At 58.8% G+C, this 17,162-nt stretch overlaps 5 protein-coding genes across 5 annotated transcripts; 3 read left to right on the forward strand and 2 right to left on the reverse strand.

The window, feature by feature from the left end:
• Positions 1–371: 371 nt before the first annotated feature.
• Positions 372–4,070, forward strand: PSEUBRA_005142 (Rab-GTPase-TBC domain protein; the record flags this gene model as incomplete). The annotated part of the gene is made up of 1 exon (XM_059465534.1): positions 372–4,070. One exon carries the CDS (start codon positions 372–374, stop codon positions 4,068–4,070), a length of 3,699 nt encoding a protein of 1,232 aa, XP_059320413.1.
• Positions 4,071–4,223: 153 nt separating this feature from the next.
• On the reverse strand, positions 4,224–7,121 carry PSEUBRA_005143 (YTH domain protein; the record flags this gene model as incomplete). Its single annotated transcript, XM_016438611.2, has 1 exon — positions 4,224–7,121. The coding sequence occupies one exon, from the start codon at positions 7,119–7,121 to the stop codon at positions 4,224–4,226; it is 2,898 nt and encodes a 965-aa protein (XP_016290450.2).
• A 1,141-nt stretch (positions 7,122–8,262) lies between these two features.
• On the reverse strand, positions 8,263–9,621 carry PSEUBRA_005144 (Sugar isomerase (SIS); the record flags this gene model as incomplete). The annotated part of the gene is made up of 1 exon (XM_059465535.1): positions 8,263–9,621. The coding sequence occupies one exon, from the start codon at positions 9,619–9,621 to the stop codon at positions 8,263–8,265; it is 1,359 nt and encodes a 452-aa protein (XP_059320414.1).
• A 2,741-nt stretch (positions 9,622–12,362) lies between these two features.
• PSEUBRA_005145 (Major facilitator superfamily) lies at positions 12,363–14,363 on the forward strand (the record flags this gene model as incomplete). The annotated part of the gene is made up of 1 exon (XM_016438587.1): positions 12,363–14,363. One exon carries the CDS (start codon positions 12,363–12,365, stop codon positions 14,361–14,363), a length of 2,001 nt encoding a protein of 666 aa, XP_016290452.1.
• Positions 14,364–15,902: 1,539 nt separating this feature from the next.
• Positions 15,903–16,826, forward strand: PSEUBRA_005146 (Glycoside hydrolase, family 25; the record flags this gene model as incomplete). The annotated part of the gene is made up of 4 exons (XM_016438601.1): positions 15,903–16,011; positions 16,093–16,256; positions 16,326–16,538; positions 16,608–16,826. The coding sequence occupies 4 exons, from the start codon at positions 15,903–15,905 to the stop codon at positions 16,824–16,826; spliced, it is 705 nt and encodes a 234-aa protein (XP_016290453.1).
• Positions 16,827–17,162: the final 336 nt, after the last annotated feature.

Genomic DNA, 17,162 nt, shown 5'->3' on the forward strand with positions numbered 1-17,162 from the left:
CAAGTGTGATGGTGGTGCGGAAGAGGCGAAGCGTGGGAAGACTAGCCTCGGATGTCGGAAGGGTCAGCGTCGGCAACTAGCCGATGTGTTGGTCTGAGGGCGGAGACGCGCCGCGTGGGAGGCAAGAAATTACTCCACTCTCAGCCTCCTGACCAGACTAGCCGATTCCTCGAGCTGAGGTGTTGGACTCCTTCATCCCACTCCAGCTCTTCCCACCGCATTGACGTGACTCACAGCGTCACGATCAGCCACGCAGACATCGGACGCTGCCGGCGAGAGGGATGCCGTCGTCTGAAACTGCAGCAGTCAGCGAATCACAATCCAGCTAGACTTCATCCTGGTGATCTCTCACGGGCCTCGAGGTTGGCAGCATGAGTGATCCCCTGGCCGCCACTTTCTCGGCCCTCACAACTCGCAATGGACCCACTGAGGCCGCAACATCATCTCAAATTGCGAGCAGTCCCTCCTTGGCCACACAATGGAACCATCTGCTGCGAGGTACCACCACTTCGCCCAAAGAGGCGCTCAAGCTGCGTGCGGTAGAAGGCAAGATAGCCCAAGACCAGAGCGCGTCGCTTCGCTGGATCCAATGGAAGTCCTTCCTCGCCGAGCACATCTCCAGCATCCCTTCGTCATGGTCCGCCACCTTGAACCAGGAAAGAGATGCATACAACGAGCTGCGTTGCCGCCTGTTGCGCGCACCGGACGGCAACTATCCACCCGAGGTGGGCTTCGACGGCACACACACAACCCTCGACTCGGCCAGCGCTTCTTCCTCTTCGCGGCAGCATCCTGGCGCAGCCTCAATCAGACGGACCGTCGTCCATGATCTTTCGGTCAACAATCCGCTCAGTCTCGACGATTCCAACCCATGGACAGCTTACTACACCACCTTCGAAACGAGGAGAATCATCTTGCAAGATGTAGAAAGAACCTTTCCCGAACTCGACCTCTTCCGTCAGACGCATGTTCAGCAGTCTTTGACCAACATTCTCTTTCTCTGGACTCTCGAAAACGAAGACGTTGGCTACAGACAGGGTATGCACGAGCTCGCCGCTGCTCTGTGGAAGGTCAGAAGCGATGGTGCCGTCGATGCGCGCGGCTTGTCCGGCAGCCGCTCGTCCGCATCGGCGCAGAACTCGGTGGAAGCGCCGTTTCAGCTGGCTTTGGCCGACGTCTTCATCGAGCACGACGTCAACGCGCTCTTCCGCTCCCTGATGCAAAGCGCAAAGAGCTGGTTCGTGTGGCGCGACTCTCCGAGCGCGCCAATCGCACCTGCAGCTTCGACTTCACCACCCTCCGCGTCCCTCCGACAGTCGCCGACGCAGCGAAGATCAGCAGAGGCCGCTCGTCCTCCGCTGCCGATTGTCGCCAAATGCGAGCACATCCTCGACCTTTTGCGGCACATTGATCCTGCCCTAGCGCAGCATCTCCAGAGTCTCGGCATCGAGCCTCAGATCTTCTGCCTCCGATGGATCCGCATGATCTTCACACGCGAATTTGCGCTCGACGATGCATTTGCCATTTGGGACGGCCTCTTTGCGACTGGACTGGACCTCATCGACTATGTCTGCCTCGCAATGCTGCTTCGTATTCGAAATCAGCTGCTTGCCGGCGACCATACCTCGGCCTTACAGAGCTTGCTACGATACCCTGCAGAAGCACAGGCGCAGCCCAGCCTTTTGGTCAGACAAGCTATCTTCATGCGTGACAGTGCGCTTCAGCCGAGCACGGGAGTAGCGGTGGTGATGCAGAACAGAGACTTGCTGGGCATCGCTGTACAAGCTGTCGACAGCCAAATCCAAGGCCAAGATGCTACCCGGCAAGCACCTGCATCACCTACACAGCGTTTCAACGCTCAAAAGTTTGCCACGGTCGGGAGGTCGCCGTCCGGTCCAGCGACACGAGCTTCTCCTTGGGCTCGAATGCAGGATGGCAACTCTTCTCCGCAGAATGGCAGGCAACCTGCTGCCAGACGCTGGCAAGCTTCCGGTGCCACAGCGGACCCTCTTGGAGCATCGCAAGGCTCCACCTCCCTTGACGCCAACGGTCAGCGAGCCTTTGGCATCAACCCGACTGCGTACCTGCCCGAAGGCATCAGCGACATGGCCAAAGGCTGGTATGAGCGATCCGAGCTGCCGCAAAGCCTCAACAGCGCCCTTGCCAATGTCCAGAGAACCGTTGCTGCCGCAGCCAATGCCTACGGGTCCGCCAAGGTCGAAAAGTCAGGCTTCCCGTCTGGCTTCGAGCAAGCCTTCTCGAGTCAGACTGGACTGCGGGCTGCTTCTTCGTCCAACCTCGACCGCGCGTCGCCAGCGCCGTCACCAAGGCCAGCAGAGCAACAGCTACCCATCGTGGAGCCGCAAGAGCCCGCATCCCCACCATCTCAACGTCACAGCGCGAATCTTGTTCAAGGTGTCTCCAAGACGACCACAGCCAACAAGGCGATCGGCTCAGCCCTGACAGCCTGCATCGAAGTCCTGGAGCAGAGCTGGCTCGATCGAAGCAGGATCAGCGGCAAACAGAGTCAGGAAGATCTCGATCAGAGCGATTTGAACACGCTGATGAGTTTCACCGCTCTCAAGCACATCCGCGATGTTCTCGAGGGCACAGCTACCGAGTTTGACCCAGCGACGCTGCCGGCACCGATCGTGAAGCCAACAGCTCCGTCATCAGAAGTCGCAAAAGTCGAACAAGTACCGCAGCAGAGCAGCATCCAACAGCCTCCGTCGTACAAGCCAGACGCTATCAGGGATGTGCCTCCAAAGAATGGCCCATCGCTACCCATGTCGCTCCCCGAATACGCCCGCTACGGTCGCCAGATGATCCTTCCCGACTTCGGTCTTCCCGGCCAACTGCGTCTGCGCGCTTCCAAAGTCCTCGTCGTCGGCGCGGGCGGTCTCGGCTGTCCCGCCATCCAATACCTCGCCGCCGCTGGCGTCGGTCAGATCTCGATCTTGGACCACGACGTAGTCGAACCGTCCAACCTGGCACGTCAGATCCTGCACAGCGACGCTACCGTTGGGCAACCCAAAGCGAATTCCGCCGCCGACGCTGCCCGGCGCATCAATCCGTACATCACCGCCATCCCGCTCGTTGAGGCCATCAGCGCGCACAACGCCCGCCAGCACATGCGCGGTCAGGACCTCGTGCTCGACTGCACAGACAACCCGTTGACGCGCTACCTCATTTCGGACGCTGCGGTGCTCGAGGGTGTGCAAGTCGTCTCCGGTGCGGCGCAGGGGTACGATGGCCAGCTGGTGGTGCTTCACAAACGGATCAAGGCGGAATTTGCAGCGCCCAAGGCGCGGGGGGATGGAGAGGCACGAGGACCATGCTACCGATGTCTGTTCCCGCAAGCGCCTCGACCGGATGAGGTGACGAACTGTGAAGACGGAGGCGTTCTCGGTGGCGTCACTGGGCTGGTGGGGACCATGCAGGCGTTGGAAGCGGTCAAGATCCTAGCTAGGATAGGGGAGGATACCCCGCCGATGCTGACACTGCTCAGCCCGCTGACGGGGATGCCCTTTCGGTGTGTCAAGATCCGTCCTCGTCGTGTCGCTTCTTGTCGCGCCTGCGGAGACCCCGCCCAAGTCGCCGAGCCCATGATTCGGGACTTGGAAAGCGAAGACTACGTGTCGTTCTGCGGCCTCACTCCCACCCCTGCGGAGAAGGAGGGTCCACGAACACAGGCCGCCGCCATGCAACCCGCGCTGATCGTAGATGTGAGGCCAGAGATCGAGTTCGGCATCGCCAAGCTCGACGGCTCGATCAATGTGCCGATACAAACGCTGCTGCGCAACCCGGCACAGGCGTGGAAGAGGATTCACGAGGCGCAACCGGCGGCGGGGGTAAAAGAGGTGCTGGTGGTGTGCAAGAAGGGCAATGACTCGAGGGTCGCTGTTCGTGAGCTGCTGCGGGTTAAGGCGGAGGGTGAGGCTGCGCCGGTGGACCCATTGCAGGAGGCGAAGGGGGCAAGGGGAGAGGTGAGGCCGGTGAAAATATCTGATCTGGTTGGCGGTCTGCGTGCATACAGTCGGGAGAGGGATCCTGGCTTTCCGGTGTACTAGACTCACACACAAGAGGGCAACGATCAAGAACCACAAGGGCATCGGCAGGTGTCGATTGAATGACAGTGGTATTTTGCATGTCGGTGATTTTCCAGGTGTGAGTGTCTCGTTGAAGCGAGTGTGTAACCCGATGACTGAGAGCCAGGGTGATGCTCAGATGGCCGACGGGGCCAGTCCAGCGTTCTGAGCCGCCGTCGTGTCATTCAGTCCGCCCCCGTCTCCCCGGAGGTCGTTGATCTGCCTGACGCCGCTCCTCGGGGTGCCTGTCAACCCCAGCCCTGAAACACCGTGGGGTCTCTGAGGCGTCCCACTCTGCTGCCCCCTCCTTGCCCCGTTGGGACTTGCGCTCCTCGCACCCGGACTCGCGGGGAAAGTCAGTCCCGGATTGGGACTGTTCCTGCCCAACCCCATTGCTGGGCTCCCCACTTGCTGCTGCTGCGTCGCACCCCTCCCCTGCATCTCATAAAAGTTGAAATCCTGCAAGAGGCTCGTCTTGGCCCCATACTCGGACATGATCCTCCACACCTCCCGCCCCGCTTCCGGCGTCAGCTCCTGCGTATCCCGACTCTGCGTGACCGGCTTGCACTCGGGCGTGTTGGTCAGCCGGATATGCCGCAGCTGCCCATTGGGCAAATCCTTCACGTAGATCCACCGCACTTTGAACGTTCCCTTCCACTTGCCATCCTGCGCCCACACGTTGGAGGACGTTGCGTAGTCAAGCGGGGTCAGCATCTGCGCCATCCCGCAAAAATGTCCAGAGGCGTTGACCGAGTAGAACAGGTAGATCGGTCCGGTGTGCGCGGTTTCCCGGAAGGCTTTGTCGAGTCGCTGGTTGCCCTTGTCGGTCGAGGCCCAGATTTCGTATTTGAGGGATTTGTGCACGTCGTCTTCGGTGTAGGATTTGATTACGAAGAAGCGGGCGGTGGGGGGTGGGGGGCCGAAGGCGCCAGGTGGGGGGTTGTAGCCTTTTTGAAGGGCGAGGGATGTCGCGTCCACCGGCGTGGCTCCACCGGTCTCGAGGGTGGGTCCAGGTGCGGGTCCAGAGGGCGGCGATGCAGCGTGCATGCCCGGAGGCCGGAGGGAGGGCGTAGACTGCTGCATCGGGAATGGCTGACCTCGCGATGGGAGATTGCCGATTCCACCTATCGGCGGAGAGCTCGGCAGAGCACCTGCTCGCAGCTGCTGTCCGATCGACTGCATCGGACCATTGAGGTCTATCGGCTGCATGCCGAAGAATAGAGGATCAGGTGATCCGGCTGAGTGGTTGCTGCGCGCTCTGAGCTGCGCTTGCAGCACCGCGTTGCGCTTCTGTTCCTGCGCCAAAGCCATGCTGAGTGCCATGAGGTTGGGATCGATGTTCATGGTAGAGTGAGGTTGCTGCGGCCATGCTTGTCCGCCTAATGCTGCATCGCCGAATCGTCCCGCGATGCTGTCCTTGTCCTGCCAACCGCCCGTCGGTGCTGCTGTGAAGGGTCCGAATCGATGAGACGGCTCGATGTCGAAGGTAGAAGCCTCGATCGCGAACAGGTCGTTGGACTGATGCCGAGTGTGCGCATGGCCAATCGGCGGCACGAAGGCGGCAGCTGACATGGGACCGGACGCGCCGTTGACACGCTGGCCACGCTGTAGGGCGTCGCGGCTGGTTACCAGCTGAGGAAGTCTTCTGCCGCCGAGAGCTTGTCCGTCAGCGCCGCCGCTGCTGCTGCTCTGCGCTGCGGAGTTGGGGAACAAAGAGTGCTTCGTCGGGGTGATCGAATCCTGATCGTCGCCCGCAACCAGCGCAGAAGAGCCCGAAATGTCGAGGTTGGACAGGTTCTGACTGATGTCGGCAAGGGAAGACGTGGGCCCGTCGAAACCAGAAGGCAATCTGTTGTGCGGGACATCGTGGCTCTGCGACGGGAAGGAACCGGCGAAGCGAGATGGCGATCCGATGGGCTCTTGCGGTGGCTGGTTCCAAGGTGCTTTGGAGTAGCCTGACGGCATCACGGGACTATTCGTGGCGGAAAAGCTGGTGGTATGGCGTACGGGGCTGAATGCTGCGTCGCTTTGCAAAGGGTACGATGGCGTCGCTGAGTCGGCTGCATCGCCTGCGTAGCGGCTACGAAGATCACTCGAACGAGCTGCCAGACGATGACCTGCTGATCGTCCTGCGTGATGATTGAGGGACTGATGACGACGAAGGAAGCTCGCTGAGCCACCCAAAGCTTGCGTGTCACCAAACAGATCGACGCCGCTGACGCTACCGTCGAGATGAGCCGCCTCGGAAAAGGGGCCAGATCCGGTGATGGGCGATGTAGGATGCGACGACGAAGCGGGCGCACCGAGCTGGCCAGTGGAGAAGAGGGACGAGGACCAGGGCTGATCGGTGCGCACAGAGAGGCTGTTCAAAGCGTGAGGATCCTGATGATGCTCGTCGCCGAGCGCGTTGCTCGAGTGGATGAGCTTTTCCCAGTCGTGATCGTCGAGGTCAGAGCCTCCTGTGATGGCCGAGAGGCTGTTAAATTGGCTGGTGCGGCCTTGTGTGGCGCTGGACGGCAAGTTGGTGGTGGTGAGTTTGTTCGTGTGACGACTCGGCAGCGAAAGATTGCGGGAAACGCCTGATTTGGAATAGAGAGCCTGCAAGGGGGTCAGGGACGGAACGAACTCGGCCGCATTGCCTGCTGTGGCTGAGAAGGACGAAGAGTGGGCGAGAGAAGCTTCCCTGCTGGAGGATGGCGAGGCCTGAAGTCCGTAAAGCGGCTGATCGTCGTTGAACCTGGTGCTGTGCGGCGCCGAATGACCCGATGCAGCCGCGTCTGGGGATCTTGGCGCAGATGCAGAGGAGTCTTCCGGCTGCTCGAAATGCTTCTCCAATCTTGGCTTGCCGTGTTGTCGGGCTCCATGGATGGTATGATTGCGACGGACACCGGCGCCCGAGGAAGGAGCGGGTGGTGGACTGCGCATGCCACCCGTGACTGTGCCCCATTTAGCAGTAGCTGGACCGGCGTTTGGGTCCACCTCGGACGATGACGGGTCGGTTGGACCGCCTTGCTGAGGCGGCGTGACAGACATCGGGTCTGTATCTGTGCCTCGAGAAGCGATGACGACTCGTGTTGTGGAGAGCAAAGGGCGGCGAGAATGCTTGGCAGTAAGATGATCCGCTGATGAGAGGAAGCCTGTTTGGGAGAGCGGATCCTTCAGACAGATTCGAGACGCTTCGGTGGCTGCGATGGTGGGCGAGAATGCGTATTGGCTTCCAGGCTGGAGAGGCTATGGTGCAGTGAGACAAATGAGACAATGCGAGTCCGGGATGGGAGATGCGGCGCCTTGGGAGGGAGAGAAAGCAGGCCCGAGTGCATGCATGCCGTTGCCTGAGATGAGATGATGGCGGTGGGGAGACAAGAACGTGGGAAAGCTGACACCAGAATCACAAGTTGCGAGTCTACCCTTTGTCAGGAACAATAGAGCCGAGAGCCGAAGAACAAGGAGCTTCGCGGCGGTCCGTTGTCAAGGAATGCTACTGTAAATGGAATGAGGCGTGGTGGGAGTCGGAACCAAGTAGCGCAAGCCGAGGCAGGTCGACTAGAGGGGTGCGGAGCGATGCGACGAGGCCCGAATGAAGTCGTGACGACGTCCGTGGTGTCTTCGGATGGGTTCAGCTGTTAACTGTGTGTGCAGTGGAGCGTTGCCGTCCCAAGTAGCTTCGACGCCGAGCTGCGATGCGAAGAGGTCGACTGAGGCCGCCTTGCACTTCCTCTCAGGTTTGGGGGTTTTCGGTGGTCTCGAAGCCGAAAGAAGGGACTCGAGCCCGTGCAGAGGTTGCGCTGGAGCGTCGAGGGAGGACGCAGATGATGATGGAGACCCGATGAGAGGCAGAGTTGATTAGCAAAGGGAAGAAGGATGCGTCCAACCCTGAAACAAAGCGCAATCGCCGACAACGATGACTGACGGAGGCTCGCACAGCTCAGCGAGCAATTTTTGATTTGCCAAAAGGGAGGGTGCAAGGGTCCTCTTTTGAAATGTCACACTGAACCAGCCCCTCGGTCTCTCACGATTGCTCACGATTGCTCATCAATACCGGAGCTGTGTCATGATGCTGTCACTGCGGAGCGGAATGTGCAGTTCGCCATGCTGGCGAAAGCAGTAAGTCTATTGCAAAAGTCGAGGATAAGAGAGAGGTGTGCGAGGTCGATCTGCCGATTTGCGAGACAACTTATGCAGCAATCGGGGTAGCTACCGCGCTCTCGGTGCCGGTGCCTTTCGGGTCGTACGTTTGCAATGGCACAGATTGGCCTTGCAATCGGAAGTCAGCACCCAGCTTGCCGCCCGGGTGGTTGAAAGCAAACATGTCTCTGCCGAGGCCTTTGGCGCGAGTCACTGAGAAGGCGAGCGCGTCTCCCATGGCCAATGCGACCGTGGTGCTGCTGCTCGGCGCAGGAACGTCGTCCCAGGCCTCGTCGGTGGTGGGTCGTGGGGCTTTGTTCCGTTTTCTCCTTGTGGAGCGTTGCTTGCGACTGTCGCACGCATCGCAGGATGGCATTGTGGCTCGACGGGCAGCGAGAATGGACCCGTTCTGAGGTGCAGAAGTAGAGGCAACCGGCTCGCTCGACCTACGCAGCTCTGGCAGACCGTCTGCGGAGCTGCTCTCTTCTGCATTGCCGTCCGAGTCTGAAGCTACGGCTTCTGACCATGCTTCTTCGTCCTCCTCTTCCTCGGAATCCGAGTCGTGGTCATCCTTGCCAGTAGCGCAGTCGATCCAGGCGTCGGATGCCCTGACAAGGGCACTGTCTCGCTTGCCGACCAGGGCAATGATGGGACACCTACGAGCATTGAGATGCGGAACCAGAGCGAGGATCTCTGGCGACGATCCCGAGTGGGAGAGTGCAATCACTACGTCGCGGTGCGGCGTGAGCAATCCAAGGTCACCGTGCAGCGCTTCCGTGGGGTGCAAAAACATCGAGGGCGTGCCGAGCGAGAGGAAGGTGGCAGAGAGCTTCTTGGCGATGATGCCGCTCTTGCCCACGCCGGTGAGCACCACCTTTCCACCTCGATCGCCCGTAGTGGCGCGCATCACAAGACGGATGGCCTGTCGGAAGCCGTCTTGTTGCACCTGGTGCTTCGAGAGACGCTTGGCTGCCATGGCAAGGGCTCGCGCTTCTCGCTGGACGATTTGGGCGCCAAAGGCGAGCGCCGAATCGAGCTCCTCCTCGACCCTGCGGTTCTCTGCTTCGATGGCGGCTGCCTCGCTATCGTCGGCGCTACCTTCCGCCTCTTCGTCGATGTTGCTGCTATTGCTGGCCCTGTTGAGGGGACTTGCCTCTGCAGTGCGGCGCTCCTTTGCATGGGCGAGGGAGAGCTTGTCGGCCTCGGAGGAGAGATCGCTGACCGAAGTACACGCCGAGGTGGAAGGCGAGTTACGCTGCGAATTGAGAGCGAGAAGCGAGAGCTGCGACGCGCCTACCGAGCTCGATGTTGGGCTGAGCATGGCTGAGTTGGAGGGACTGGCTCCTCCGCTCGAAGGACCGCTGAGCGGCGATTCCGAGCCAAAGTAATCGGTCTTGGCTTGAGTCATGTTGGCGTGATTGGAATCGGAGCTTCCGGCTGTGGAGGGAGAGACTTGGCTGCTTTGTAGCTTGTAGAGGCTAGAGGCTGAGTGCGCTTGCTGTGATGATAAGAAGAGCTGTTTCGCACGCCTGTTGCGGAATGTCCGAGCTTTTGGAGCGTGTAAAGATAAAGTTGCGATTGGAGTAGATTGGGGGAGCGACCGCGATGAATGTGAGCAGCTGGTGTTGAGCTCGAACGAGGATATATGCTTGCGATACGTAGGATCCGAGAAGAGACGTATTCCTTCGATGGCTCTTGAGCCTTCCGACCAGATGGCAGAATGCGATATATACAGTAGGCGAGGAGGTCCAACCTTGGACGAGATCTCGTCGTGGATGAGGAAAGCAGACAGAGGACCGGGGATGTGGTGGGTGATGAACGTGGAGATAGGAGAGCAGAGCAGAGCTCAGTCTGTTGATTACCTTGTCGGAAAGATCTCGGCCTCCACGGATATCTTCCAGCGAAGGCAGTCCTGGCGCACAGTGAGACTCCGGCTTCTGACGACGACGCATACAAGGACACGAAGCAAGCCTCGGCTCGACTAGGGCTCAGTTAAGCCCGGCTGTGCTCAGCTGCCGTCTGACGGAAGTGTTGCAGCCGATTTGCCTGGTCTTTTTGGACAGCCAATCTGGATCGACAGAGGCAATTCGGCTGGAAGCCTGGCGGACTGGCTTGAGCCCTTTTCTTGACAGATCTGAGCTCGATAAGAGAGAGGTCTTGATTTCTTCCGACAAAAAAAAGTGCACGGTTGCTCGCTCTTCTTGGCGCCTGCAGCCAAAACTCCGCAGCGCTGTCTAGCACACAAATTTTCCGCAAATTCTCCACTTAGGCACTTGGTCACAGCAGACGCGACCGAGCGTGGAACGCGGACCCTCTTACAAAAGCAATCACAACGCTGCCCTGGATAGCTGCCAGACCCTGGATTCTCAGCTAAGCTCTGTCGTCAGGCGCCTTAGCCAGGGAGCCAGCCATGTTCCATGTGGTTTGCCGTCCTGCAGCTTCCAGCCAGGCCAACGCTGCACTCCACGCGCTGCCTCGACGCACTTTCAATCCGCAATTCCGTAAGAATGATCCGGCTGTGCGACCGATTCGAGAGCGAAGGCAGACTCGCGCCCTTTCGTAGCTCGCGGGTGAACAATGGACCTCAAATGGAGATGGATGAGCTCGGCATTGAAACCCCACATTGAGCCCGAGGGTGGATCGCTGCCATCGCTGCAGCAATACAAGGAGCGACTGACAGGATGGTGAGTAGCCGGCGGCAACAGCCCTAGCCGTAAGTTTGTGAAGAGCTGCTTGACCGACATCCCACTCTCTTTTCATTGGCATAGGGCTAAAGCGAGATGTTTCCGCGGATCTGAAGCTGGGCAACAACGGCCGTAGCACGCACTAGGGGGCAAGAGCAAGCAACTTGGCCTGGCGATGTCGCCATCGCTTTGCACACACGTGCCGAGCTGTCTTGTGCATCTAACGGCTTCTGCGAGTCGTCTTAGCTCTACGCAGTCTAAATCTTTCTGGCTGCTGCAGCAGCGAAAAATCAACGCGCTTCCGATCTGCACGTCTTGGCCTCCACTTGATCTCGTTAGGACGCGTCGACGCCAGCAGGATCGACAGGTGCTTGCATATCGCCTAATCTTGCGGATGCAGCCGCCCCGCATCTTATGTGACGCACCAGGATGCACGATCGGAATCATGACAATGCGACCCGATAGTCGATGAGCCATCCAGACATCATCCCCTTTAATGGTTCATGTCAGCATCTAGGCCGTGCCGAACCGGACAGTGCCGAAACCACGCCGACTCTAGGAAACATCCGCGGATTCCCCGCGCGTTCTATCTTTACTGTGCCTAAGTCGAGTTCTCCATCGACCTTTCCTCCTGATGCTGCCACCAAGCTGGTCGATCATACCTCTACTCCCTCACTGACATCGTGCCTATCGCCGATTCGAGTCTCGAGCTGTCAAGTAGCTTGACCAATGCGGCTGGTGGGCACCCAAGCCGAGATCTCATGGAACCTTCCGAAGCTACGGCGACTCGATGGTGAGCGAAAAGAGCGATGACGCAGGGTTTCGTAAAACACGAAATTCGTGCGCTCTTCTCCCCTTGAGCTTGAGCTGTCACACTGCACTGTTCGAGGCCGCCGCGCGCAGGAAGCATCTGCCCTTTGCGGCCGCTTCCTCCTTAAAGGGTTTCTCGCCGTCATTCACCAGACCCGTCTCTGCTTAACGCCGACAGACACTTGTTGCACATGACTCTACCGTCCCGTTACGATGATGAGCATGTCGCGCCTCTGCAGCGGCTATGCACTAAGATGCAGAGTCACTTTCGCTTCCAAATACTTTGTTCCTTGCCGCGTCTTCCAGACCGCATGGTCCACTCTGCCGCACGCCTTCCACCGGGTCTCAGCCGGCGTCATCACAGATCTCGTCATCTCACTGTTCGAACTGTTCTACTTGTATATCGTTTGAGTAATTCGCCGAGAGAAGCTTTTCCGTGCCGCTCGCTTAGGTACCCTTGGAAGCAGGGACGGTCCCTTCTGACGTAGCTCGAGGGTCCCTTGTGCCCTTCTTCGGCACGGATGACTCTTTCCCTTGTGTGCGGAACCTGTACCTTGATGACACGGAGACCATCTTGCCAACCCACCACCACCACCCATACCTGTCCACGTCCGTCGAAGAGGAGGTCCAGCTTCCAACAAAGAAGCTAGTCAACATGTCCAACAACCCACAGCTAGCAACGGTGGAGGCCAGCGGAGATCAAGCGTCTGCCCCACCTCGACGTGGCCTGCACGCTCCCAAGCATGGCTGGATCCACGAAGCCAACAAGCGCGTCATGGGTCAAACGCCCAAAGGAACGCCCTCAGCAACACCTCGACCTTCCAACGTCGCTTCACAACAAAGACCGGCTTCCGCAGAACTCGACCGCGAAGTCGAGACCATCTTCCGCAGGACAGCGAGATACGGAGGCGATGATCCTCGTGACCCTAAAGACCATGCCTACGAGCCCGCACGCGAGCAAGACAGCCCCGATAGCGACAGCGCCACGCGTGTGCCTCCGTCTCCAACCAACCCCAAGTCGAAGCACGAACCCCGCCAGCACGACGACAATGACTCGGATCAGGGTCGTCCTCGCGGCAACCCGGACGAGTCCAAGGACCCGAACCAGGTCGAATGGGAGGGCGAAGATGACCCGGAGAACCCACAGAACTGGTCGCAAAAGAGAAAATGGATGCTCACCTTGCTCGCCTCGTTCCTCACCGTCAACGTCACGTTCGCATCCTCTGCTCCCTCCTCAGCGACACAACAGCTGGCACAGGAATTCCAGATCGGTACCGTGACGGCGACGCTCATCACCTCGCTCTTTCTTGCCGGATATTGCCTTGGGCCGATTCTTTGGTCGACCACGTCCGAGCTCGTCGGTCGAAAAGTGGTCATGATCGTCGCCATGTTCATGTACATGCTCTTCATCCTCGGACAGGCGCTCGCCAAGAACCCCGAGACGCTCTTTGTCACTCGTTTCATCAGCGGTGTCTGTGCCGCTGCACCGCTGACCGTCGCTGGTGGTGTCATCGCCGACATGTGGGATCCCGTCGGACGCGGCTTTGCCATGAGCCTCTTCTCGTGCGCCGTCTTCATCGGTCCCGTCCTCGGTCCCATCATCGGCGGCTTTGTGACGCAATCCTACCTCGGCTGGCGATGGGTCTTCTGGGTCATGATGATCTTTGCGGCTCTCTGCTGGGTCATGATCCTCATGTTCATGCCCGAAACCTTTGCGCCGGTGCTGCTGATGCGCAAGGCCAAGCGACTGCGCAAGCTGGACCCGGAGGGCAACAAGGATCTCTACGCACCTCACGAGAAGAGCGACTGGTCCGTTGGTGGTATTGCTCACCGAACGCTGCTGCGACCCTTCCAGATCCTGATGAAGGAGCCCATCCTGGTGCTGGTCACCATCTACCTCTCGGTCGTCTACGGTATCCTATATGGTCTCTTCGAGGCGGTCCCGGTCATCTTTGAGATGACGCGCGGCTTCAACCTTGGCGAATCAGGGCTGATCTTCATCGCTGTCGGTCTCGGCACCACCATCGGTGGCATCATCAACGTCTTTGTGCAGCTTCGATACCGTCAGCTGACGCCCTTCTGGCACGGCATGCCTCCACCCGAAGAGCGACTGTGGGGCTCCATGATCGCCGGACCCATCCTTGTACTTGGTGCCTTCTGGCTCGGTTGGACCGGAAACTACGTCGCCGTGCCGTGGTACGTTCCTGCCCTGGCCCTCGTCCCGATCGGTATGAGCTTCACGCTCGTCTTTATTTCGCTGCTCTCCTACATCGTCGACTGCTACACCGTCTACGCGGCATCCGCTCTGGCCGCCAACACCATCATTCGTTCAGCTGTGGGAGCCGCATTTCCCCTATTCACCAGGCAAATGTTCACTGGACTGGGCATCAATTGGGCCTCTACGCTGCTTGGACTCGTAGCTCTGGTCCTGACGCCGTTCCCATACATCTTCTACATCTACGGAAGCAAAATTCGCGGTTGGAGCAAGTTTGCGCCCGCCTTCGACCTCAAGGTGCGCAAAGAGCTCGAGGAGGAAGGCAAACTGCCCAAGGATAGCCTCAACACCACCAGCCCCTTCGACCGCAACGGCCTCAAGCAGGCCAAGAAGGATGCGGCTGAAAAGAAAGATCCCGAGAAGAGGCAGTCGTCGTCGTAGCTGGCTGTCCGGGAAAATGAAATTGCCATGCCGCATATGAAATGACTTCATTTCGTACCACACCTCTGAACCATGTTTCTGCATCACCATCCACTCGACTCGCTGTACATTAGATAGACATCTTGCATCATACCACACATTCGAAAGGATCGCTGAGCTGTATGTCTGGACTGTGACTGCGGTGTACGGGGTGCTGAACGAATGAGCGGAGACGCCCTTTTTGTTTAACAGAAATACCGCGGGTTGGAGTGGGAGCTCAGCTGTCAACCAGCGCCAGCGGCGCGAAAATACGCCGAGTTCGTCATCGTGCGGCGGCTCTGTCAAGGCCTCAACAGGCATATCACAATGTACAGCCTTCCTCAAGTCTTGTCCACGTTGCGAGGACGTGCGTCGCAGGCGGCAACGTGTCACGTTATCCGATCAAGTCAGTCGGGAGTCGGGAAGGAGAGCTCGTCTGTGTTACGCGAGAACGAGCTAAAAGGGTAGGCCGCAGCTTATTCCTAGCCGAGGTGATGGAACCCTGGTTCGCTTGAGCGGCCGTGTTGCACGTTCTGCGTCTTGCTTGACCGCTCAGCACGTCGGGCGGGGCGCAGGATAATCATGCTCGGCGAGCGCATACGGCGACCAGCTGCATTTGACGTCCACATCGATCAGCAAGCACCAATGGACCCGTCTGCGAAGGGTGTCCTGTTCATCAAAGGGACCAGCATCCTGGGAGCTTTGCTTTGCGGAAAAAGATTTGCGAGCGGATGCAGATCCTCCGACTTCCAAAAGTGGCTTTGATAGTGTGAGCCGCGCTGTGACGCACAAGGCCCACGCCATTGTCAAACAACATTGAAAGGCCGACCTCGCCGCGGCGTAAGCGGCTCGGGATTGATACTTCCGCCATCGCAACCGACGGCAACGGCGTCGCCCACTCCGACCACCGTAGCCCCCCTTCTTCCGCCTGCTTGGACCCGACTACACGTTGAGACGATGCTAGTCCACGTTTGCGAGCCGCCTCAGAGGTCACACCGACAAGTCGGGTCACAGAGCTTGGTACTGGCTCTCCACTGCCGCCCTGTGAACGTGGATCTCGCTGCAACCGTATACAGCGTGGGGTAGCGAGACACACGAACAAGGTTTCGCCCCTCGCTTGCCTTCCGCAACAATGCCACATCCTCCTTCCGCCGTTGGTCAGCGTCGCGGTCGGCTGAACGAAAGAGTGCGCCTCGCTTGATCGCCAAACACTAGCGCATCCGTCTCCCGACGTTTCGGTGAACACCGATGAGAAGAAATGATGCCCACAATAGCAACAGCGAGAGTGAGCTGGCATGGGTGCACAGACGATAGCAGAAGAAACAAGGACCCAATAGCGGACGTGCATGGAGCAACATTGCGGAGCGTGAGACTGAGAAGCATTTAGCAGAGATTCACAAAGCTTTGAGCGGATGACTACATCGAGACGAGAAACTATAAGTACGGACATTCTAGGACATCTGTCCCCTTCGTTCGACAGCAACAAAGTCTTCTCTCCCCACACACAATCAAGCACTCACGATGAAGTTCTCCATCGCCACCCTCGTCGGCGCTGTCGCCGCCCTTGCCGCTTGCACCCAGGCCGCTCCTCTCGAGAAGCGCGTCTCTGGCGTCCCCGGTTTCGACATCTGTAGGTGACACACTCCCAAAGCAGCCCTTTATCCCTTCGCCCTCGTGCTGACCTTTCATCTCGCTGATTGCTCCTCCACAGCGCGCTACCAGTCCAACGTGGACTTCAACCAAGCCAAGGCAAACGGCGCTCGCTTCGTCATCATCAAGGCCACCGAAGGCACCACCGTCAAGTCGTCCGCCTTCTCCTCCCAGTATACCGGTGCAACCAACGCTGGTCTCATCCGCGGGGCCTATCATTTTGCGGTTCGCATCCATAAAGACTGTAAATGACTTTCCAGGCTCTCATACTGACAGATGACTTTGCATTAACAGCGACCTGACTCCTCCGGCGGTGCCGCGCAGGCCAACTTCTTCCTGAACAACGGAGGTGGCTGGTCGTCCGATGGCCGCACTCTTCCTGGTATGCTCGACCTTGAGTCGTCCAGCGGTGTTGCTACCTGCTACGGTCTTTCCCGCAGCCAGCTCGTCAGCTGGATCTCCGACTTCGGCGAGACCTACCGCTCGTCTACCGGACGCTACCCGATGGTGAGTCACTTAGTTCAGCTCGAGGTAGAAGATGAGTACCTGTACTGACATCGTGTGTATCGTTTGCAGATCTACACGAACTCCGGCTGGTGGAACCAGTGCGTTGCGTCGAGCGCCTTCGCCAGCAACTACCCCTTAGTCGTGGCGAGCTACTCCAGCAGCCCCAAGATCCCTACCGGCTTCAGCACGTACAGCTTCTGGCAGTACGCTGACAGTGGTACCTACCCCGGCGACCAGGACACCTGGAACGGCAACCTGGACAACCTCCAGAAGTTCGCTAGCGGCTAAAGGCAATCACGTCCCCACTGGAAACATTTCCAGCGGTGATGGTACTACTGTACTTCTCTTCGCGCGTTTCGACACAACAACTCGCTCGTCCGAGACTGCAATCACAGGCCGCTTTCTCTGACATTGCCTCGTACTTCATGGCGGCGAGCCTGACGCAGAGTCTGCATCGTATGTGACCATTTGAGGACCTGATTGAAGTGAGGGACCGGTACGCGGGCCCGGACGCGGTGACCAAACCGGCGTTTTTGGAAGGGCACGCGCTGCCAAATTATTTTGCCGCGGTTCAACGTGTGTGTGCGAAGATAAGACACGCATGAATCTCTGGCTGCCTTCTCA

The sequence above is a fragment of the Kalmanozyma brasiliensis genome (genome assembly GCF_000497045.1).
Source record: "Kalmanozyma brasiliensis GHG001 unplaced genomic scaffold PSEUBRA_SCAF5, whole genome shotgun sequence".
Taxonomy (NCBI): domain Eukaryota; kingdom Fungi; phylum Basidiomycota; class Ustilaginomycetes; order Ustilaginales; genus Kalmanozyma; species Kalmanozyma brasiliensis.